Source organism: Coregonus lavaretus (genome assembly GCF_964263955.1).
Source record: "Coregonus lavaretus genome assembly, chromosome: 20".
NCBI classification, from domain to species: domain Eukaryota; kingdom Metazoa; phylum Chordata; class Actinopteri; order Salmoniformes; family Salmonidae; genus Coregonus; species Coregonus lavaretus.
In genome coordinates, this window is record NC_140007.1 from 30,981,326 (window position 1) to 31,006,551 (window position 25,226).

A 25,226-nucleotide genomic window follows, 5' to 3' on the forward strand; every position below is an offset into this window, starting at 1 on the left:
ATGGGGTGTAACATGTGTGTGGTTCAGAAGCCTGAGGAACAGTACAGGGTCATGTTCCAGGTGAGTCTCTTTCTCTCTCTCTCTCTCTCTCTCTCTCTCTCTCTCTCTCTCTCTCTCTCTCTCTCTCTCTCTCTCCTAGCCTACTGTAGCACCAAGCCTCTTAACATTCTCCTCTCTCCTCCTCTCTTGTCTCTTGATACTGCCGCAGCCTTTTCATATTGACACCTCTCTGATACAGTGGCTATCTGTCTGCAGTCTGGTGACAGTATGTGTTGTGTGTGGACATACAGTGCCTTCGGAAAGTATTCAGACCCCTTTACGTTTTCCACATTTTGTTATGTTACAGCCTTATTCTAAAATGGATAAAAAATATACAAAATCCTCAGCAATCTACACACAATACCCCATAATGACAAAGCATAAACAGGATTTTAGAAAAACAGAAATACATTATTTACATAAGTATTCAGAACCTTTGCTATGAGACTCGAAATTGAGCTCAGGTGAATCCTGTTTCATTGATCATCCTTGAGATGTTTCTACAACTTGATTGGAGTCCACCTGTGGTAAATGAAATTGATTGGACATGATTTGGAAAGGCAAACACCTGTCTATATAAGGTATCACAGTTGACAGTGCATGTCAGAGCAAAAACCAACCCATCAGGACGAAGGAATTGTCCATAGAGCTCAGGGACAGGATGGTGTCGAGGCACAGATCTGGGGAAGGGTACCAAAAACTTTCTGCAGCATTGAAGGTCCCCAAGAACACAGTGGCCTCCATCATTCTTAAATGGAATAAGTTTGGAACCACCAAGACACTTCCTAGAGCTGGCCACCCGGCCAAACTGAGCAATCGGGGGAGAAGGGCCTTAGTCAGGGAGGTGACCAAGAACCCGATGGTCACTCTGACAGAGCTCTAGAGTTCCTCTGTGGAGATGGGAGAACCTTCCAGAAGAACAACCATCTCTGCAGCACTCCACCAATAAGGCCTTTATGGTAGAGTGGCCAGACGGAAGCCACTCCTCAGTAAAAGGCACATGACAGCCCGCTTGGAGTTTGCCAAAAGGCACCTAAAGACTCTCAGACCATGAGAAACAAGATTCTCTGGTCTGATGAAACCAAGATTGAACTCTTTGGCCTGAATTCCAAGCGTCACGTCTGGAGGAAACCTGGCACCATCCATACGGTGAAGCATGGTGGTGGCAGCATCATGCTGTGTGGATGTTTTTCAGCGGCAGGGACTGGGAGACTAGTCAGGATCGAGGCAAAGATGAACAGAACAACGTACAGAGAGATCCTTGATGAAAACCTGCTCCAGAGCGCTCAGGACCTCAGACTGGGGCGAAGGTTCACCTTCCAACATGACAACGACCCTAAGCTTCGGGACAAGTCTCTGAATGTCCTTGAGTGGCCCAGCCAGAACCCGGACTTGAACCCGATTGAACATCTCTGGAGAGACCTGAAAATAGCTGTGCAGCAATACTCCCCATCTAACCTGACAGAGCTTGAGAGGATCTGCAGAGAAGAATGGGAGAAACTCCCCAAAAAACAGGTGTGCGAAGCTTGTAGCGTCATACCCAAGAAGACTCAAGGCTGTAATCGGTGCCAAAGGTGCTTCAACAAAGTACTGAGTATAGGGTCTGAATACTTACAGTGAGGGAAAAAAGTATTTGATCCCCTGCTGATTTTGTACGTTTGCCCACTGACAAAGAAATGATCAGTCTATAATTTTAATGGTAGGTTTATTTGAACAGTGAGAGACAGAATAACAACAAAAAAATCCAGAAAAACGCATGTCAAAAATGTTATAAATTGATTTGCATTTTAATGAGGGAAATAAGTATTTGACCCCTCTCCAAAACATGACTTAGTACTTGGTGGCAAAACCCTTGTTGGCAATCACAGAGGTAAGACGTTTCTTGCAGTTGGCCACCAGGTTTGCACACATCTCAGGAGGGATTTTGTCCCACTCCTCTTTGCAGATCTTCTCCAAGTCATTAAGGTTTCGAGGCTGACGTTTGGCAACTCGAACCTCCTGTCCCCTTAGCAGAGAAACACCCCCAAAGCATAATGTTTCCACCTCCATGTTTGACGGTGGGGATGGTGTTCTTGGGGTCATAGGCAGCATTCCTCCTCCTCCAAACATGGCGAGTTGAGTTGATGCCAAAGAGCTCCAATTTGGTCTCATCTGACCACAACACTTTCACCCAGTTCTCCTCTGAATCATTCAGATGTTCATTGGCAAACTTCAGACGGGCAAGTACAGTGAGGGAAAAAAGTATTTGATCCCAAGTACTAAGTCATGTTTTGCAGAGGGGTCAAATACTTATTTCCCTCATTAAAATGCAAATCAATTTATAACATTTTTGACATGCGTTTTTCTGGATTTTGTTGTTGTTATTCTGTCTCTCACTGTTCAAATAAACCTACCATTAAAATTATAGACTGATCATGTCTTTGTCAGTGGGCAAACGTACAAAATCAGCAGTGGATCAAATACTTTTTTCCCTCACTGTATGTAAATGTGATATTTCAGTTTTAATTTTTTATAAATTAGCAAACATTTCTAAAAACCTGTTTTTGCTTTGTCATTATTGGGTATTGTGTGTAGATTGATGAGGGGAAAAAAAGTAATACATTTTAGAATAAGGCTGTAACCTAACAACATCAAGTCAAGGGGTCTGAATACTTTCCGAAAGCACTGTATCTCGAGTCATGCTCAGCCACAGCTCAGTCACAATGCTCAGGTGGCACCACCTGTAGCAAGAGAGACGGGCGTCAATATGCTGACGTCATATAGGTCTAATCTCAGTCATCCATCACAACCAACTGACAGATAATTTGCATGCTCAATTGTTTCAACACCCCATCACATGAACAAGCTGTGCATGTATTAATTACAATTATCAAACTATTGATGAACGATTCAAAGCAATAACACCCACAAGCAATTACAGAGGTGCTCACAGTAAAATGACCATGAACAATGTAATTACAACCACCATAATGATGATGGACTATTAGAAAACAAAAACCTAATGAGAAAAATAACAATATCATCATTATTATTGTGACAAAACGAATAATGCAGGAATATTCATTATTATCTTTGTATCTGACAAAGTTGCATAATTCATTAAATGGAGGCATTGTAGCTCAGCGCCAAAATAGTTATTGTCAACGGGGTGCACTGAAGGGTTGCCACGGTTACAGTCTCAGCAAACAGCAACATTTGGCAACTGAGAGATCTAGGTGTGCTCACATGTACCATGTGCATGTAGCTTTTGCTTAGTGAGTTTGTGGTAATGCCTGTGAGACTGAATAAACACACCACATAAAAAGATCATGCCCAGGAATCAGCTTCAATATCCATATTCTCATGTATCAGAAGTATCACAACATGCATAGGGATGTATACTGTATGTATTGTTATACTATTGTTATGGTTGTATGTCGAAGAGTCAGGACATGTGAGTCTGTGCCAGTTATCAGAGTTGCATCTGGTGCCTGAGGCAAAGCCAAGGAAGAGAACAACAGGGGACGACATGACTGCAAGTGGTAGACTAATGAGTCAGGCAAAGGAAAGGAAAAGACAGAATGGGAAAAAGAAAAGGGGGAGGGAAGGAAGGAAGGAAGGAAGGAAGGAAGGAAGGAAGGAAGGAAGGAAGGAAGGAAGGAAAGGGCTATTTTTCTGCTGTTTGCCCTCAGACGACAGGAGTAATTGATTTGAGCGCTTCACAGAGCAGGGATGAATAGGTAGGCTTGAGTGACTTCGCTGATCCACCGGGTGTTAGTGTGTCTGCGTGCGTGTGTGTATGCGTGAGTGCCTGTGTGTGTGTGTGTAGTCTGGAGCATGTAAGGGAGACTGGCGGTAAATTCATTGACCCTATTACAGAGGTCAGCCTTGATGACAAAGACCACATAAACAGATAAAACTACACTTTATGGAACAGCACGGACTGTGAAGAGACACACACACACATACACACACAGGCACACGTACACGCACAGCATTCGCAAACACATGCTAACACACTCTACACACACACATTTTAATATTGTTATTTTGCTGTATTATTGATTTTGTATTGTGAATATGTTATGGTAGAGTAGTGTGTAATAAGGTGTTGTGTTATGTATTGTTTTATTGTATGTAAATTGTGGTTGGACCCCAGGAAGAGTAGCTGCTGCCGTGGAAGCCGCTAATGGGGATCCGTAATAAATACAAATACAAATGCAGGGTCAGTGTGTATTGATATAGTGGAAACATCGAATCACTTCACTGATCAAGCGTTCAAACAATTGTGTAATAAGCGGTGCATAAAGGTATGCCCAAGGGAGTGAGCTCTAACAACACAAAAGGTGTTCAGCTTTTATAGACAACTAAATCCACTGGCAGCCTGTGTGAGCCACTGTCTGAGATCCAGACAGGGAGTGGTGGGGAGTAAAACAGTGGTGGTATATCACTGACTCCTCTGCCTGGGCAGAAGACCGCTGTTCTCTGTCCCGTCTGGGTGATGTAGCATGGAACCTGTTTGTATGCACTGTGGTCCAATCAGTCTGTACCCAATGCCTCTAAAGAGTAGAAAGGCACAAGAGAGCCTCTGCCTGGATAAAAGGAGCATACACCAACACAGAACTGAGACACATACACCACTGTTCTATTGGCAGAAACATGGTTACCGTCAGTGCTCCCATGCAACCTGGTAAGGCCAGATGGCAAAGGGGTGCCAAGAGGAGCACATAGGCATGTAGCTAGACCATCAGCATTCCAAACAGAATACACTGACGGTTTGATAGTAAAATATCTTATCCTTTCATCCAAAGGCTGAAATGTTCATTTAAATAAAATTATTAAATTAAAAGAACTCACCACATGTCAAAATTGTAAATACAGAATTTCTAACAGAACAGATGGTTGATTGGTCTAAAAACTCCATGATGCCAAATAAAAGAGAACAATTTCACGGTTTTCTTAAACACTGCATGTCTCTTGAGGTTTTGTGCTTTGTTCTGGGCCTGGTTTCCCAAAAGCATCTTAAGGATGAACTGAGCCTTAAGATGCTTTTGGGAAACCGGGCCCAGGGATTTTCACAAACATGCATAAATACACATCCAAATTAGACTCAGTGAAACAAGTAATTCTCTGCCATTCATGTACAGTAAATGCAACATTACACTGACATTACAATGCAACATTACACTGACATTACAATGTAACATTACACTGACAGTGTTAACAGCAATGCAAGAGAAGAAACAGACAGTTTTGTCTGTCTGACCCAATGATTTATACACTAGATGACTGATGGGTGCGCTGTGTTGAAGCCCCTGTGCCTCCATCATGGCACTCCTCCACCTTGTAAAAAATATTTTGGAAGCTATAGAAATGCATTTAATGTCTACATTTGTTTTTGCCACGTTTATTCTGTTAGACACCTTAATGCAGCCTTTCTTAAAGTATGCTACATTTACATTTTAGTCTTAAGATAGCTAGGTGGGACAACCACATATCACAGTCATAGAAAGTACATTGTTCCTCAATAAAGTAGTTATCAGCTAAGTCAGTGCTAGTAGTACAGGGGGGAATAAGACTGACTGAGATGTCTTTTTTAAGATACTCTTTGAAGAGGTAGGATTACAGACATTCTCGGACGATGGGCAGGGGGAAGCTGGTTCCACCATTTGGGTGCCAGGACAGAGAAGAGCTCTGACGAGGCTGAGCAGGAGTTGACTTCCTGTAGGTGTGGGATGGCCAAGAGACCAGAGGTGGCAGAACGGAGTAGAGTTTGAGCATAGCCTGAAGGTAGGGAGGGGCAATTTCCTTGCTGCAGTTCCCCTTGCTGGTTTGAGCATAGCCTGAAGGTAGGGAGGGGCAGTTCCCCTTGCTGGTTTGAGCATAGCCTGAAGGTAGTGTAGGGATGGGAAGTTCCCCTTGCTGCTCCATAGGCAAGCACCATGTTAATGTGGGTCACAACATATCAGAATGAATAAATAAAAAAACATTACTGTTGAGAGTTAGAATAGTAGAATACACAAGGTGCATTTAAAAATTGTGATTGTGCCTCAGTACATTTTGTCTTGTTATGTCAGTCACTGACAGTCACTCAATTAGCCATGTTAGCTAACAATTTTTAGATTGTTAAATTAGTCTAGCCATTTATCTAAACTTGAAGTAATTATGGCCGAATACTGTCACGTTGTCAGGCGTCAGTGTGTAGCGGTAGGACGGAGTTAGGCGCAGGACACAGAGTTAGTAGACAACGTACTTTACTCCTAAATAACAAATGAACATAAACTCCACGCAGGGAGGACATCCCCAATAATAACACCAAACATAGAACAAACAAGCACACAACACAGTGGGAGCCAGAGAGTTAAATAGGGAACAAATCATAGCCATACTGGGAACCAGGTGTGTACAATGAAGACAAAACAAGTAGAACACAGAAACATAGATCGGTAGCAGCTAGTACTCCGGTGACGACGAACGCCGAAGCCTGCCCAAGCAAGGAGGAGGAGCAGCCTCGGCTGAATCCGTGACACACGTGCCAAGGGGCTCCCATTGATTTTGCCAGTCACTCTCACTCAGATATCATATTAACATGGCATAAGTCATGGCAAAATGGGTAGAATTGCAGGAAATTAGCTGTAAAACTGTTTTTTTTTTTTTCTGCCCTATGGCAAAACGAGTAGAATTGCATAAAATGTGTTATACAATTGCAACATTTTCTCTCCATCCAATGGCAAAATGTGTAGAATTGCAGAGCACTAAAATGTTCCTCTGTGAGGTGGGGGGCCCCCTCCCCTCAACCAAACCTAGCTTATGGCACCGGAAAGGGGTCATGTTTTCATAAGGAAAACACAGAATTTCTCATTTAGGGCCGAGGCTGAAAAAATTGAAGAACCCCTGCCTTAATACATAAACTACTTTGAAATGAAATTATGTGAGCTAAACATTGAACAAAAAATATATATAAAAAAACATTTTCCTTAAAGTACAATGAACAAAAATATAAATGCAACATGTAAAGTGTTGGTCCCATGTTTCATGAGCTGAAATAAAAAATCCCAGAAATGTTCCATATGTACAAAAAGCTTACAATAAAAGACCACTTTAAAATGTGTCATTTTGTCACGGTGGGGTTGCTGAGGAGTATTTCTGTCTGTAATAAAGCCCTTTTGTGGGGGAAAAACTCATTCTGATTGGCTGGGCCTGGCTCCCCAGTGGGTGGGCCTGGCTGCCAAATGGGTGGGCCTATGCCCTCCAGGGCCCACCCATGGCTGCACCCGTGCCCAGTCGTGTGAAATCCATAGATTAGGGCCTAATTTATTTATTTAAATTGACTGATTTCCTTATATGAACTGTAACTTAGTAAAATCTTTGAAATTGTTGCATGTTGCATTTATATTTTTGTTCAATATATAATTTTTAGAGATTACTAATGCTACTATCCCCACTACAACAAAAAATACTTAAATACATGTAATTTTGTCCTTTTTAATTTAAATACTGTAGAATTCCATTCATTCCTATGGAGGACTGCTGCTACTGGGGAGTGCCAATATAGCTGACCGGTGGCTTCAAAGCCTCTCAATGGCCAGTACATAGCATCAGCAATCCATGGTTTACGTACAGCATTGGTCTGAATACATGCTTCTCTTGCTGGAGGAACTTATTAATGCGTTGCTGGCTGGTGCCATGTCTTACACAGTACACACCGACATTTGTATGTCTGCCTCCCTATGTGTTTGTATTAAGCATTAGTTTAACTATTAGTTGTACTATATGTGTAATGCATAGCAAACTAACCAGAACATGAATATACCTACACAACACGGTGTGAGCCCAGTCTCCATTTTGTGCTGCACCAAACACCCACCCACCCCCCTTCAGTCTACCCCTCCATCTACCCACCCCCCTTCAGTCCTCCCCTCAGTCTCCCCCCCCCCCCCCCCCCTCATGTCTCTCTCTCTCCTCTCTCTGTAGAATGGGTTTCAATGGGAGGCTGTTGCCATGGCAACTGTAGTCATTAAACAAGCCTAAAATGTTCTTTTTCACACTGACACGTTCTGACATACACACTGTGCAAACACACACAGATAGCCTGCTGACATATTTACTGTGAGCGTGTACGCATGGGCATGTGCATGCACACACACACACACACACACACACACACACACACACACACATGGATCACAGATTGTATTATATTGACATACACCACAACAATGAGTACAGTGATATGACAACTTGACAATGAAATTGACTTTGCCCTCTGACAGACTATCTAAGCCAATATCTGTCTCTCACATTCTCTCCCTTTCCTATCTGATCTGCTCGTCTTCTTCTCTTCCTCTCAGTATCTGTGAATTGATTGACTTCTTCTCTGGCTACAAATATCCAAACGGCTCCACATAGTCACACATGCCCATTCCACTTTCTGTCTCTCTCTAAGAAATACTAAGTCTCAACACAGCAATATTCACACATAGACAAATATAAACCGGAGCAACCTGATTACTTCTCAGTGAGGGTTCGGGGTCTATGGGCATCCAAAGAGAATTATCTGTAAACGGAAATATCTGTTGACTCTCACTAATTGGCTTGGTACTCACCTCAAAACCCTATTATTTGTCCACTCATCTGCCTCTTTACCATGGTGTCTGGGAACACCTCTCTCTGGTAAAGCTTATGTGTATGATTACAGTTTTTCTCAATTGCTAAAACACTAAACCCTATTGTCTGAATCAAATGCTCAGTTGCCTGAACCCACTGATTGAATCAATCACTCTTTTGGCAAAACCATAAGCACTTTTCACCTGTTTAGACATAACTTGCCAACACATTTTCATTGTGATGCACCCGTGCTGCATAATGGTGAGCACAGGTGACAAAAGTCAAACACAATTAGAGCACAGGTGTCACCACTTGAACACAACAACTCAAAATTGATCACACTTGTGGCTAATGATGTGAGGGAACATATACAGTAAGCCAGTTCAGAGAGCACTGGTTTGTGAGGCCCTACAATGCATAGAAATCTGAGAGGAAGAGTTCGTGTGAGAGGAGGTCGAGTTGGTCGAGGTGGTCAGCGAAGACAAAGAACAGTAATATCTGATGAAATCAGAGCTACTGTGATTGACCATGTTCTTGTCCATGGTATGAGCATGAGGGAGGCTGGACAAAGGGTACAACCAAACATCAGTAGATTCACTGTGTCCACCATAATCCGAAGATTTAGAGAAGAGAACAGGTAATTACCTTTTTTTGACATTATAGTACAGTATGTAAATGTTGACAGCAATTACTGTATGACATACTATATACTGTACCACAGTATACTGTAAGTAAATATATGTTTCAGTACATCACTGTACCAATGTACTGTAGTATTGTAATGGAGGGTTGGTCTAACTGTTTGTAGGCCTAGTATTCCATGTATATTTTTTGTAACTCCATGTTCTCTTTTTGTAGAATTGAAAGACTGCCACATGGGGGTGGGAGGACAGGTATGTTCTCCCCACACCAAGAGACCCTAATTGTTGATATGGTCCTTGAGAACAATGCCATTAAACTGAGCGAAATTCAGCAGAAGATCATTGAGGACCATTTAAATTTTGAGGGTATCAACAGTGTCAGCCTCTCTACTGTTGATCGTGTCCTCAAGCGCAACAGACTGCGCATGAAACAGCTATACAGAGTGCCCTTTGATCGCAACTCAGACAGAGTCAAAGAGCAAAGATTCCAGTATGTACAGGTTGGCATATATCCAGACACATTCAATGTTGATTACTCTAAGTAGTGATTTACTGTAGTGGCCTAAATCACTTTTTCCGTATCACTTACAAAACTATATCTATTTCTACAGAGGGTTTTTCAACTGGATGCAATGGAAAGACCCCATCAATACATCTACATGGATGAAGCTGGGTTTAATCTCACCAAAAGGAGAAGGAGAGGCCGTAATGTGATTGGCCATCGGGCCATTGTTGGTGTTCCTGGGCAGCGTGGTGGCAATGTCACATTATGTGCTGCCATCAGCAATCATGGGGTTGTCCACCATCATGCCAACCTGGGGCCCTACAACACTCACCAGCTCCTCATTTTCCTCAATCACATGCGAGATGCTTTGTTAGGGCAGCAGGATGAGCATCCCATCTATGTTGTTGTTTGGGACAATGTGAGTTTTCACAGAGCCCTCCAGGTTAGAGAGTGGTACAATATGAACCAAGGTTTTATCAATCTTTGCCTTCCACCGTACTCCCCTTTCCTAAACCCCATTGAGGAATTCTTCTCCTCATGGCGGTGGAAGGTATATGAACGCCAACCTTACACCAGGGTAAATCTCCTGCAAGCCATGGGACTTGCCTGTGGTGACATAGGTGTGGAGGCATGCCAAGCCTGGATACGGCATGCCAGGGGTTTTTTCCCCCGTTGCCTGGCCAGACAAAATGTGGCCTGTGATGTGGATGAAGTCCTGTGGCCTGACCCAGTACGGAGACATGATGCTGTGGCTGAGTAATGCACTTATTTGTATATTTTTGTACTTTATTTGTATATTTTTGGGCTTACTGTACACAAGTGGCAAACGCATAAGATTTCTGTTTGTTTTTACAAGTGCTACATGTAAATGCACAAGATTTCTGTTTTGTCTTTTTGTACAAGTGCTAAATGCACAGGTTTTTTTTGTTTTGCAACATGCATTTAGCCTACAGTGAACAATAAACGTTTATTTCACCAGCTTTATGTCCTGAGCATTGTGTTTTCTATTTTTCTACGTAGTGTTTAGTGACTGTTCAGTAGTGTTTTTTATTTTGATTGACTCGGGGCACGATTTGACAACATAGTTCAGTTTTGAGCACAGATTGAACTGTTTTGAGGTGAAAGTTTGGTTTTGCAAGAAGAGTCTGAGGTTTTGTGAATGTAGCTTGAAAATTGGGTTTTGTGTTCACAGTTAAGAGAAAAGGAGAGCAGCTTTCAAGAAATGTGTCTTAGCAATCGAGAAAAACTGTAAGTGTGTGTGTGTGTGTGTGTGTGTGTGTGTGTCAACAGCTGTGTTCTAGTTCTATCACCTTCCTGCTCGACAGGCTTCTGATTAGGTTGGAGGTCATAAAGGGAGGAGAGGGGGTTTATGGGTTGTATGTCTGGTCTAGTCAGACGTCAGTTTTAGCAGAGAGAGAGGTCGAGAGAGAGGTCGTGAGAGAGGTCGAGAGAGAGAGAGAGAGAGAGAGAGAGAGAGAGAGAGAGAGACATAATGGTGGGAGGAAGATGGAACATAGGGGAAATACATTTGTTTTCTTGGACAATAACAAATACATACAGCTCCAAAATAAGTTTGTAGAAACCAACAAAAATACATCTGCTTACTGGTATGCCTCCAGTATTGCTATTTACCCAAATACTAGTTCTTTTAATTTGTCCAATTGTTTTAGCAGTACTTTAATCAATGGCAGCTCATCGTTGTCCATGTGTCTGAGCTCCACCGCTGCTCTATGTAAATGTTCCCTTGTCATATCAAATAGCTGGGGTTGGGATCAGAGGGCACTGAACATTTCTCCAGATTAATTGATTTTGTGAAGAGGTGACTTTTACAACCTTCAAAGCATGGGAGATGAGAAAAATCAATTACCCAACAAGTAGAATTCAATATGTGGAGGGCACATGCAGGGCACGGTCAGCATGAAGCCTGAACACAAATATGGAAGAAACCATGCAGACTTATTATAATTAATTTTTATGCATATTTTTATAGTATTGTAAGTATTCATTGGGAAGAATGAAGCTTATGATTCGATACATTTTATAAATACTCCTTTACTGCTCATATGTTTGGGTGGGTGTTCACCACCCATTCCCAGTCTTTATCTTCATTTTATTTTATTTTTTTTGTCATTTAGCAGACGCTCTTATTCAGAGCGACTTAAGGTGTCAGCATTCTTCAGTTCGGCAATAGTACTGTTTGTCCATTTTGAGAAGCCTTAACTCAAAATAGTCAGAATTAATCTAAGATAACTGAAATCTGTCATTGATTTTGACGTTTTTGTCAAGGAGATCTTAGTTGCGCAAATTTGCTCCTGTAAAGGCGTCCGCATGCTTCCCAGCCAAAACATTTGGGAAGAGTTTGTGCATATATTATGATGACATTTTGTGAGGTTTCTGTCACAATGTGACATCTAACTAAGATGTATGGTGCAGTATTTCTAAATGTAAAACTGTGGATGAAAAGGAGTGGTCTCTGGTTGAAAAACAACAAAGACTTTACCGATGAATCCCTACTGTTGACCAATCACCGACGAAGGGGTGTGGACTTCGGCTATCAAACATTTTTGTGTGCCTGAACAACCAAAAAAAATACTTACCGAAGTCCAAAACGAACAAAAACGTCACAAAATGTGGTCATAATATATGCACTAACTCTTTCGAACTGTTTCGGCTGGGAAGCATGTGGATGCCTTTACAGGAGCAATTCTTCCCCTCCCACAGAGTCTGGTGTACTGTAGATAACATATCAATCTGCAGCTAAAATGTCTGAGATAAAACCTCATTAAGCCTCAACCACTAACACATCTCCCTGGGGGTTCCTCTGTGTGTTTAAAATATTTACCAACAAGCATGGAGTTGTGAGACATTCACACCCTCATTATTTACTTACAATCTACTATTCCTCGAAAGCTCCTTCCTTCACTCTCTCTTTGTCCTTGTCTTTCCTCACCCTTCATCATTTTACCTCCCCTTCCCCCTGTGCTGCTCTCCATCAGCGTATCTCCCTCGCTTTTCACTCACCCCTTTGAACTCCCTGCTTCTCTTTCATCTCCCTCTCTCTTTCTCCCCTTCCCCTCGTTCCACCGCCTCCCCCACCCTCCCCTACCCTCCCCCACCCTGTCCCACCCCCCTACTGTGCTACTCCAAATATTGTAGGGTATGAAAGGAATATATAATGTATCAATTTGCCTGTTGTTACATACACCTTTAGTGAAGGAATTATCAATAAATACCCTTCGCTCTGTCACCGGCAATTCGACTTGACTGTGATTGGATACTATGGGACACTGCTACACTTTTAGAAAAAAGGGTTCCAAAAGGGTTCTTCAGCTGTCCCCATAGGAGAACCCTTTGAAAAATCATTTTTGGTTTCAGGTAGAACCCTTTTGGGTTCCATGTAGAACACTCTGTGGAAAGGATTCTACATGGAACCCAAAAGGGTTCTACCTGGAACCAAAAAGGGTTCTTCAAAGGGTTCTCCTATGGGGACAGCTGAAGAACCCTTTTAGGTTCTAGATAGCACCTTTTTTTCTAAGAGTGTAAAGTCAGAGGTTATAGGTTATGAACTCAGCTGACAAAATTGACCAGTGGCTGTATAATGCATCACAACATGTCAAGATTAATTATCCTTCCAATCTAATGCACAACAACCATTAACCTGTACGAAGCCAACCTCAAAGCAATCTCACTGCCTCTCATTGATAATTAATGCAGCGGCACCCCCCTACATCCTTTTTCTGAGTGTTCTCAGACCTGTCAGTCATTGCCACAGGGCTATTCTTCTATATACCCTATCCCACATTGGTCCTGATGATGGTGTATCCTGTGTAGACAAACTAAGGGAATAGGAACCAGACAAAGAGAGAGGGGAAGAAAGAGTAGACAATACAAGAAAAATGCTTGATTCAGTAGCATGACAAGCTTTTGTAGGGGACAATTCCATTGACAAATGAAAAATACAGGTACGCTTCACACTGTTAACTCCATTTGGCATGGCCTGAGATGCCATGCAAAAAATTACGTTTCTTATTTGTCTTCAATTGAAATAACTAATTAAAAGGGAGAGAGAGAGACAGAGATGTATGGCATGCCATTAGTATGGGAAGGACAAACAGGCAGGAGAAAGAAGCAGCTCAGCGAGAGCGAGAGCGAGAGAAAAGAGATGTGGAAATCCCCAGACAGCCAAGGTCAGTGTGTGACCATGAGCGCACTAACATAATGTCTGTCTGCGTGGGTGTCTGTCTGTCACTTAGACCACCTCAATACTGTCTACAGCTCTCCATTAAAACACACACAAACGCACACGCACACACATAAGCACGTAGTCTATGCACACACGCACAGCTGTGGGCTCATGACATCAACCAGTGGATTCTATGAACGCCAAAAAGCGCATTACCATTTAATAAAAGAGGGGCATAAATGGTTGTAAAATGATTCACCTCTGAACAGATTTAATGTTGTGGGGTCTTGCATCAGTTGACCACGATCACTGCTTCTCCTCGGAGCCAGTTCAGTCACCCCCAGAGCAACATCCCTGCTGTTTCAATCAGATTCCTCCAGCAGATCTACACCCACTAATCCCTAATATTAAATCCCCCTTGATCTGCAGCAGACACCCCTTCAAATGAGGAAGTACCATGGTTGAACATGCCCAATGGTACAACTACCTGGGACAAAACAATCTGTGTCTCTGGTGGATTTGCAGTGAATGTACTAAAAGAAAAAGCCTGCAAAGCATTTTACTCCATAAGAATAAAATTATCAAAAAATAATAATATCCAGATCTGGTGCAAAATATTCAACAGTGTAATTTTACCAATTGCACTGTATGGAAGCAAGGTTATGGGTCAAACCTGTAATTACGATTATAAGCATTGGGAGAAAAAACTAATAGAAAATGTACATACAGAATTATCTTAAATAGCCAAAAGAAAGTACCAAATAATGCATGCAGAGTGGAACTCTGAAGATTCCTTTTAATTGTAAATATAAAGAAAAGGACAATTTTGGCACCATTTGAAATTAAGCCCCAAAACATCCTTACAATTCAAAGCACTAGAAACCCAAGAGCTGAACCCTGAAAAGGGTCACCTATGTCAGCTGTTAAAACGCTAAACAACCGTATTATCCAAACACACAGGGAAATCAATCAGATTGTTATATACGATTGAAATACTTCAGGGAATTAATGTAACCATCATCCATTTACATTTTGTTGTTTATTTATTAGACATTCTTTCTTTTTATAATATTTTTTTTATTGAATTAAATGTATCGACCGAAGATTACACAACATAACAGCGGTTGTGTTGTACCTGTATACATGATTATATGTACTATTATTATTACTACTGAAATGAACTGTATTTCATTATCCTCATTGCATCCTCACTGTCTTTACTGAAATGCTGTACCACTAAACTAGTTTGGCAATATATACAAATTGTATTTCATGCCAATAAAGCAATCACAGAGAGAGAGAGAGAGAGAGAGAGAGCGAGAGAGAGAGAGCGAGAGAGAGAGAGCGAGAGAGAGAGAGAGAGAGAGAGAGAGAGAGAGAGAGAGAGAGAGAGAGAGAGAACTGACTTCACAGACATGTAGATATAGGGAACTAGAGAGGGTTGATCTATTAGGCTGGGTTGGCACATGTTGATTTACACAGAGATTTATTCTATCCCTTACAAAAAAATATTGCAATTTTGAAACTGCAGGAAAAGTGCAGTAACTGCAGTCGAGTGTGGTATTTTGGAAGCCGTGTTTGCAGAATAACTGCAGTTACATTGCAAAATTACTGTTATAAAAATAACTGTTATTTTGGACACAGTATTTGTAGCATACTGCAGTTATACTGCTCTCAAACTGCAATTATACTGCACTCTGACTGCAATCTTTTTTCGCAAGGGATGTGAGTTGTGTTGGTTGAAAGAAAGAGGATCATGTACAGCATGGTTAGACACATGCAGAGGGAGTTAGGACTAATACAAGGATTAGCCTGCCAACAGGCAATCTATGATCTCAACCAATATTAACCCATTTCCTTACAACAACATAACACTTTCACTTTTCCCACTGAACCTACCCTATTAACTTTCATTTTCTCTTCTCTAATGATTCCATTCCTCTCCCTCTCTCTCTCCACAGAATGGTCAAATAAGTAACATGCTGTGTTCTTTAGATGGAGAAGGTCGATTGAAGGTCTCAGTATAACGTTTTTATTCTCCCCCGCTGTATGCGATTTTTAGTTGGGGGGGAGGGGGGGGGGGGTGTATTACTAATATACACTGAACCTACACATTTCTCTATGTGTTGAGGTGTATTGTGTTATTCTCTGTTCTCTTAATTGATGACTGAATGACTGAAATTGGCTTTGTGTTTTAGGTCTGTCTGTATGTTGTGTTCATCTATTCTCCTCCTCAGTCTTTGTGTTGTGGTTCCTTCTAACCTGGTCTGTCTGTGTCTAGTGAGAGCTCCGCTATTGTGGCTCAATAAATCTACTATCTATTATCCTGTTTGGTCTTTATATACACCTGTTTTGTAATCACACACCAGTCCAATCTCTACCACCCACCCTTGATCTTTCTCGCTCTATAAATTGCTTGTTTTCCTTTGTGTTACTCTCTCTCAATGTCAGTACATCTTCCTCTGTATGTGCCATGTCCTTGTACTCCTTTGTGTTTAATCATCCACCACTCCCCTACTCTTCCTTTCTTCTCCCCCTTTCTCCACCATCTCCTCCTCTTTAACCTCTGATCTCCCTCTGGCTAACCTTTGAACCCTCCCTCCTCTAGGTGAATGGTAAGGAGCTGTCTCGTCTCTCTGGGGATCCCACCCTGGATGTGCAAGACCCCTTGCTGTCTCACGTGTTAAGGAGGGGGGCCCGGCGGCGGGCGGGACATGCAGGGCGACTAGCGGGGCTAGACGGGACAGTAGCAGTGACAGGGGGGATGACTGACTGTGTGGACAGCGGCACTCAGACTGACATCAGCTTCCAGCACATGTTGACCCTGGGAAGGACCGCCCACAACCCATGTGGAGCCCCGCCCCCTCACCCGCCCCCCTCTCCTCCGCTGCCACCCATCCTGGAACCCTACCTGCTCAACGAGCTGTGAGTGGAGAGAGAAAGAGAGAGAGAATGTATGTGTGTGAGAGAGAAAGAAAGAGAAGGAGGGAGAGAGAGAGAGAGAGAGAGAGAGAGAGAGAGAGAGAGAGGGGGGGGAGTGAGAGAGAGTGAGAGAGCAGAACAGAGAGAGAGAGGGAGAGAGAGAGGGAGAGAGAGATAGGGAGAAAGAGGGACAGAGAGAGAGGGAGAGAGAGGGTCAGAGAGAATTTGTGTGTGTGAAAGTGAAAAAGAGAGAGAGGTGGGGGGGGGGGGGGTGGAAGAGTTTGAGATTCAATTTACCCAAGATGTTTGAATGCGCTGCAGTCTGTATGTCTGACAACAAAAAAATTGGGACACATGACATATTTTCTCTCATATGTTTTATTCTCAGTCTCCTAGAGCCTGAATATTATGACCCCAACAACTACTTTGACATCACTCAGCAGGAGGGGGATCTCAGACAGGATGAGTTAGAATACGAGGTAAGTCTCAATCGTCTTGTCAAATCAAATTGTCTACCATCTAATTCAACAACAATCCCATTCTTCATGCCCTCTCTATCTCCATTACCAGTGTTCAGGTGTTTAACTTGTCACTCAAAATGCCACACATTTCAATAGGAGGTGGAGCTGTATAAGTCTCGTCAGCAGGACAAGCTGGGGTTAACAGTGTGCTACCGGACAGACGATGAGGAGGATCTGGGGATATATGTGGGCGAGGTGAGGAGGATGGGAGTGAGGATGAGGGTTATCATTGCTCTGTTTGCCAGCTAACCTAATCCTCTCTCACTCCAGGTCAACCCCAATAGTATAGCTGCTATGGATGGCCGTATCCGAGAGGGAGATAGAATATTACAGGTAAGAGAACATTAGGATTGTTAAGAGAACATTTCAGACAAAGTTCTATATTATAGCAAGTCTATGTAGAAAAAAGGGTCAAAGTACATTTATGATGTGATTCTGTATCAGATAAACGGGGTGGACATCCAGAACAGAGAGGAGGCGGTGTCCATTCTGACCAGGGAGGACAGTACCAACATCTCCCTGCTCCTGGCCCGGCCCGAAATAGAGGTGAGAACCTCTCCCAGAACAAAACACCCAGCATCTGACATACAGATGTAGGATCTTAATTTGATCACCCTGTTACAGGATAATTTCCTGCAAAGAAGGACATTTAAAAAGGTTTAAAAAGGTTTCTGAAGTTTGTAATTTCCTGCTGTAGCAAACTGCTGATTATTTTCCTGCTGTAGCAAACTGGCTCAAATTCCATACAAAACATCCATAACCACACCAACTACAGTATGTTACGTACACGTCTTTTTCACAACAAGAGCACCATTTACAATTTTCTTTCAAGTACAATTCAACATAGATCACCAAATTGATCAACATAGAATCAAAGGCAGATCAGATTGGTACCTCTATAACAAGGGGACATTCATGTAAAGGAAATAAGACTGGAGTTCTGCATCTCCCCCTACACTGTTTACCCAGGAGACAGGAAAGGTGAGAGGAGTAAAGAGGGAGACAGATGAGAGGACCGATAGGGGGAAATGGAGCGGGGGCGGGACGGATGGACAGCGAGCGTTAGGAGGAGGGCGAGGAGAGGGAGAGCCTGCTTGTTTTCAGTACGTGCCAATGTGGCATTGCTTTGTTTCCCTCAAGGTCACAGCTCGACAGACCTGAGGACACAGTCCCAGGACATCCCATAATATACACACCTCCAGATGGGGCAGAATAGTTTACCCTTTTTATACTGAGAGTGGTGCATTAGGCATAGACACAAACACAACACACGAGTTTGTACATGTTCTCTGAGACACACAGAAATTGGAATGCAGCCCACATTCAGCTAGAGGGCAGATTTAAGAGAGGGCCATTCAAATGTAGGTTGCTACCCAGACAGTCACGCACTGCACGTACCCTCATCTTCCTTTACTCATGTGGCGCCCTCCAATCTGCAGAGAGAAATGAGATGCAGGGTAGGCTAAAACTGAGATAGGATGACAGGATTCATATTGATAAAGCATTGTCTCACATAGGGAGGTGAGAGGGGGGGGAATCATCAGAGGGAAATATATGAGCAGAGATTAAAGGGGCAGTGCAGTCAAAAACATGATTTCCTGTGTTTTATATATATTTCCACACTGAGGTTGGAATAATACTGTGTTTTATATATATTTCCACACTGAGGTTGGAATAATACTGTGACATTGTGAAAATGATTATCCTTTTAGTGTAAGCGCTGTTTGAAAAGGCCGCCTGAAATTTCAGCTCGTTTGTACGGGTGGGTTTTTTGGACCGCCGACATCATCAGGCGGTATAAGTTAATAGACCAATAACAAAGAGAGTTTGCCCTCCTCTCTGCCAATAACAGCTAGTTTTCGGGTTATATATTCCTCCCATTAGGCTCCGACAATTAGGCCCCTCACTCAGGCCACTCCCATACAGTCCCAGCAAAATTCTTGCTTGAAAAATTGCTTTTTTGCTAAGAAGCTATTTTTGTCTCTTTTTGACTATTTTAATTGAAAACAATCACAGTAAGGTATTTAATTGTTACCCAGAAATGATTTGATATTGAGATAAAAGTGGCTGAATTGGACCTTTAAGGGTTATTTCACCTGTATTGGGAAAATAGATGAATAAATAAATACATACATAAAGGAGTTGTTAGAATAAGAATAATCCAAAAGCCTGAAACTAATTAAATTAAAAGAATTACAATTAAAATCAATTAAATGTGGTCAACTCCACTCTAAGGCGTGAATTGTTTGCTGAATTAAACCAGAATATTTACATACACATTTTATCAATATATCAGAGGATCTGAATAGAGGGAGCCTATCAAAACAAGCCATTTGTAATTATCCTACCTACACTATTCACTAGTAGTAAAAACACACTGAACAGACTGGTAATGTGTGTGTGTGCATGCGTATAATTGGGTGGGTGTGCATGCATGTGCATATATTTACCTTTAGGCCCAATTTACCTATTCATCCAGACAGCTCAGTGGAAAATACCCCTAAGTACAAAAATGCCTTTAAAATGGTAATGAACTCACACATTAACTTGGCTCCTTCGCCATCTAGTGACTGAGATAAACAATGACAGACATACAGTGGGGGAAAAAAGTATTTAGTCAGCCACCAATTGTGCAAGTTCTCCCACTTAAAAAGATGAGAGAGACCTGTAATTTTCATCATAGGTACACGTCAACTATGACAGACAAATTGAGAAAAGAAAATCCAGAAAATCACATTGTAGGATTTTTAATGAATTTATTTGCAAATTATGGTGGAAAATAAGTATTTGGTCACCTACAAACAAGCAAGATTTCTGGCTCTCACAGACCTGTAACTTCTTCTTTAAGAGGCTCCTCTGTCCTCCACTCGTTACCTGTATTAATGGCACCTGTTTGAACTTGTTATCAGTATAAAAGACACCTGTCCACAACCTCAAACAGTCACACTCCAAACTCCACTATGGCCAAGACCAAAGAGCTGTCAAAGGACACCAGAAACAAAATTGTAGACCTGCACCAGGCTGGGAAGACTGAATCTGCAATAGGTAAGCAGCTTGGTTTGAAGAAATCAACTGTGGGAGCAATTATTAGGAAATGGAAGACATACAAGACCACTGATAATCTCCCTCGATCTGGGGCTCCACACAAGATCTCAACCCGTGGGGTCAAAATGATCACAAGAACGGTGACAAAAATCCCAGAACCACACGGGGGGACCTAGTGAATGACCTGCAGAGAGCTGGGACCAAAGTAACAAAGCCTACCATCAGTAACACACTACGCCGCCAGGGACTCAAATCCTGCAGTGCAAGACGTGTCCCCCTGCTTAAGCCAGTACATGTCCAGGCCCGTCTGAAGTTTGCTAGAGTGCATTTGGATGATCCAGAAGAGGATTGGGAGAATGTCATATGGTCAGATGAAACCAAAATATAACTTTTTGGTAAAAACTCAACTTGTCGTGTTTGAAGGACAAAGAATGCTGAGTTGCATCCAAAGAACACCATACCTACTGTGAAGAATGGGGGTGGAAACATCATGCTTTGGGGCTGTTTTTCTGCAAAGGGACCAGGACGACTGATCCGTGTAAAGGAAATAATGAATGGGGCCATGTATCGTGAGATTTTGAGAGAAAACCTCCTTCCATCAGCAAGGGCATTGAAGATGAAACGTGACTGGGTCTTTCAGCATGACAATGATCCCAAACACACCGCCCGGGCAACGAAGGAGTGGCTTCGTAAGAAGCATTTCAAGGTCCTGGAGTGGCCTAGCCAGTCTCCAGATCTCAACCCCATAGAACATCTTTGGAGGGAGTTGAAAGTCTGTGTTGCCCAGCGACAGCCCCAAAACATCACTGCTCTAGAGGAGATCTGCATGGAGGAATGGGCCAAAATACCAGCAACAGTGTGTGAAAACCTTGTGAAGACTTACAGAAAACGTTTGACCTGTGTCATTGCCAACAAAGGGTATATAACAAAGTATTGAGAAACTTTTGTTATTGACCAAATACTTATTTTCCACCATAATTTGCAAATAAATTCATTAAAAATCCTACAATGTGATTTTCTGGAGAAAAAAAATCTCATTTTGTCTGTCATAGTTGACGTGTACCTATGATGAAAATGACAGGCCTCTCTCATCTTTTTAAGTGGGAGAACTTGCACAATTGGTGGCTGACTAAATACTTTTTTTCCCCACTGTACCTCTAACATGTTGTATGAGGTTCAAAAGAGTACAATAAAATAAACCTGCTTAATTCTCATATGCTTCTTTTCCCACCTCAATGACACCTTCAACTCAATGCAACAACGGCCATCAAACAACATAAACACATTATGTGAAACACCTTCTACAACTCAGAATGACAACCAGCTGGACCCAGATGAACTGGAGCTGGAGGTTCTGGACAATGCCGTCCATCTGCCAATCCCCCATCAGCTGAGGAACGGGGCCTCCGTGCTCGATGCAGAACCAGGGGTCGTGAGTGGTGGTGGTGGTGGGGTGGGGGGCCGTGGGTGGGGTCACCGTGACTCTCCAAGCCTGCTCCACACGGTGCTGAGTAACAGCCAGGAGCTGGACAGCGGGGTGGGCCGTACGGACGAGAGTACCCGCAACGAGGAGTCCTCAGAACACGACCTGCTGGGAGACGACCAGACCAGCGCCCCCACCACCAACGCCACCAACACCCCCGGCAGCATGCGCAGGTTCCACTCTGGCCGGGGGGACAGGGACACCCCACCCCTGCTCCATGGTCACTCCACAGAGTTCCACTTCAGCACGGACTCTCTGCTGGGCCTGGACTGTCTGGGTGGGGGAGGAGGAGGAGGGGGGGGTGTTGACCTGGCAGGGGAGAGGGTCTACGCAGCTGACCCAGTGATGATGATGCCTGGCCTGACGGAGGAAGAGTGTGAGCGGTACAGGGAGCTCCTGGAGATCAAGTGCTACTACGAGAAAAACGGCAACGCTCTTCTGCTGCTGGGGGAGCATGGGGGTCACGGGCAGGGGGGCGATGGGGGGGTTCCTCTGGATGTGAACAGGAATGAGAGCCTGATGCAGCATGAGATGGCCCTCCTGGAAGAGGAGCTACGCCACCTGGAGTTCAAGTGTCGTAACATCCTGAGGGCCCAGAAGATGCAGCAGCTCCGGGAGCGCTGTCTGAAGGCATGGCCTCTGGAGGAGGAGGAGGAGGAGGAGAGCGGGGCAGGAGGTGGGGCCGGGGCTGGGCGGGTGGCTCTTCTGGTTAGCGAGGAGTCCCGTCACCATGAGCTGTCAGACATTAATGAGCTCCCTGAGAGGGAGCGTTCCGACAAAGACAGCACCAGCGCCTACAACACAGGAGGGGAGAGCTGCAGGAGCACCCCTCTGGTCAGCGAACAGTACCCCTCCCCCTCTGCACATGGCCGCAGCAGCCTGGAGGGGGGAGACTCTGCCTCTTTACAGTGTCGGACCCCCAGCCGGCACAGGGAGAGGGGAGGCACGAGGGGAGAGAGGGGGCAGGCTAACCTGAACCAGCCTTACTCCCCTAACTCACACAGGAGGGGAGCGGAAGCAAAGACCTCCAGCCTGGGTGGGGCCAAGTTCAGATCCCTATCCCGCGATGGGGCGGCCAGGAGGGGGTCGGACGGAGGCGCGGGACGCCCCAAAACCAATGGGACAGTAGAGGGAAGGGGAGGAGGACGTAGCGCTGAGAACAGCCCTTATCTGTCCCGCCGCCACTCTGGCTCCAGAATCCCCCAGCGCTACCAGAGCTGCATGCAGCTGAGGTCCCCCTGTACCTCCGAGGGCCTGGAGCGACCCAGGGAGGGCAGCGAGAGTCCCATGAGCCTGGGGAGCACATGCAAAGACATCCACCAGGGCCCTGTGTCCAAGCCCTCCTTACCCATCCCCCCTCCCCTCCCGCCACTGGCTTCGCCACGTATGGAGTGGAAGGTCAAAGTACGCAGCGACGGCTCCCGCTATGTTGCCAAGCGGCCCGTTAGGGACCGCCTCCTGAAGGCCCGGGCCATGAAGATCCGGGAAGAGCGCAGTGGCATGACCACAGACGACGACGCCGTCAGCGAGATGAAGATGGGCCGCTATTGGTCGAAGGAGGAAAGAAAGCAGCAGTTGCTGAGGGCCAGGGAGCAGCGCAGACGCAGGGAGTTTATGATGCAGAGCCGGTTGGACTTCCTGAGGGAGAGGGAGTCGAGTGGCGGTGGACAACACGGGGCTCCACAGGGACAGGAGCCCACTACCATCCTGGAGCTGAGCCACAGTAGGAGCCAGAAGAAACGGAGCCGTAGGATCCTGGACAACTGGATCACCATCCAGGAACTACTGGCGCACGGGACCAGGGCACCTGACGGGAAGAAGGTCTACAACCCTCTGCTGTCAGTCACCACTGTCTAATGTAGAGGGGAGAGGAGATAGATAGGTATAGAGGGAGGAAGACCAAGAGATAGGAAGAGAAGAGTGGAGAAGTAGTTTGTGGAGGGGGTTGATTTAGAGGAAAATAAATCCAACACAATCTGTGATCTGTCACTTCCATAGAGATCAATAGAGGACTCATTGTTATATCTGTGCCATTATAGCGTTTGTGACAGCATGGGCAGCTCCATTGAGGCTATAACCCATAGGAATCCCCACCCAGTTGACTACTTTATGGCGGAAGCCTTCAATGGCAATATCCATGCTTAAACAGGTTATATCCATGATTAGTTTTTTTTTGTCTCTATGGTCACTGCACATAGGAGAGAGGGAGAGAAAGGGTGAGAGATGGAGAGAGACCGCACCACCTGCTGCTTAGTCACCACAGCCTGTGAGGAGAGAGGGAGGAAAAGTATAGTGCAATGTAGAAGAGCAGAACATAATTAAGCAATAAGGCCCGAGGAGGTGTGTATGGCCAATATACCACGGCTAAGGGCTGTTCTTATGCACGACGCAACACGTCGTGCCTGGATACAGCCCTTAGCCGTGGTATATTGGGCATATACCACAAGCCCCTGAGGTTCCTTATTGCTATTATAAACTGCTTACCACCGTAATTAGACCAGTAAATAGTATTTTTCTTTCTCATACTCATGGTATATGGTCTGTTATAAACTGGGTCGTTTGAGCCCTGAATGCTGATTGGCTGACAGCCATGGTATATCAGACCTAAAACCACGGGTATGAGAAAACATTTATTTTTACTGCTCTAATTACATTGGTAACCAATTTATAATAGCAATAAGGCGCCTCTGGGGTTTGTGGTATATGGCCAATATACCACGGCTAAGGGCTGTATCCAGGCACTCCACGTTGTGTCGTGCTTAAGAATAGCCCTTAGCCGTGGTATATTGGCCATATACCACACCCCCTCGTGCCTAATTGCTTAAATATACCACGGCTTTCAGCCAATCAGCATTCAGGACTCGAACCACCCAGTTTATAATTACCGATATAACCTATATTGCAAGCTGTCATTTCTGCCTGAGGGAAAATGATAAACGTAAGCAGGGAGGCAAGACAAGTGAAAAGAAAGCTCTGGTGAAATAAACCAACCTGTAGTTATTGACCATTCTTATAAGGACAGTGCCTCGTATGCCAATTTATAAGCTTGTGTATGGCATTTACATACAGATTATACAAAGCACATTGGCCAAGAACACCGTAAAGAACAAAGCAGAGCCTGGGCCGTATTGACTAATGAATGAAACTCTGACAAGCATGTGTTCTCATATGAATACATTGAGAAGCACAGTGAGAAAAAAGGCACACCAAATCCCTCAGCACATAAAACCACATGTCTGCTGGTTGAGACGTGAGGAAATCTTCTTGAATGAGTCTTCTGATGACTGGTACGATCGTATTC

The 25,226-nt window shown here is 44.0% G+C and overlaps 1 protein-coding gene across 1 annotated transcript; it reads left to right on the forward strand.

The window, feature by feature from the left end:
* LOC311147555 (PDZ domain-containing protein 4-like) lies at window positions 1–23,782 on the forward strand (the record flags this gene model as incomplete). Its single annotated transcript, XM_084184306.1, has 8 exons — window positions 1–60; window positions 15,916–15,969; window positions 16,563–16,879; window positions 17,265–17,355; window positions 17,494–17,592; window positions 17,668–17,730; window positions 17,842–17,943; window positions 21,755–23,782. 8 exons carry the CDS (start codon window positions 1–3, stop codon window positions 23,780–23,782), a joined length of 2,814 nt encoding a protein of 937 aa, XP_084040432.1.
* Between the last annotated feature and the right edge of the window lie 1,444 nt (window positions 23,783–25,226).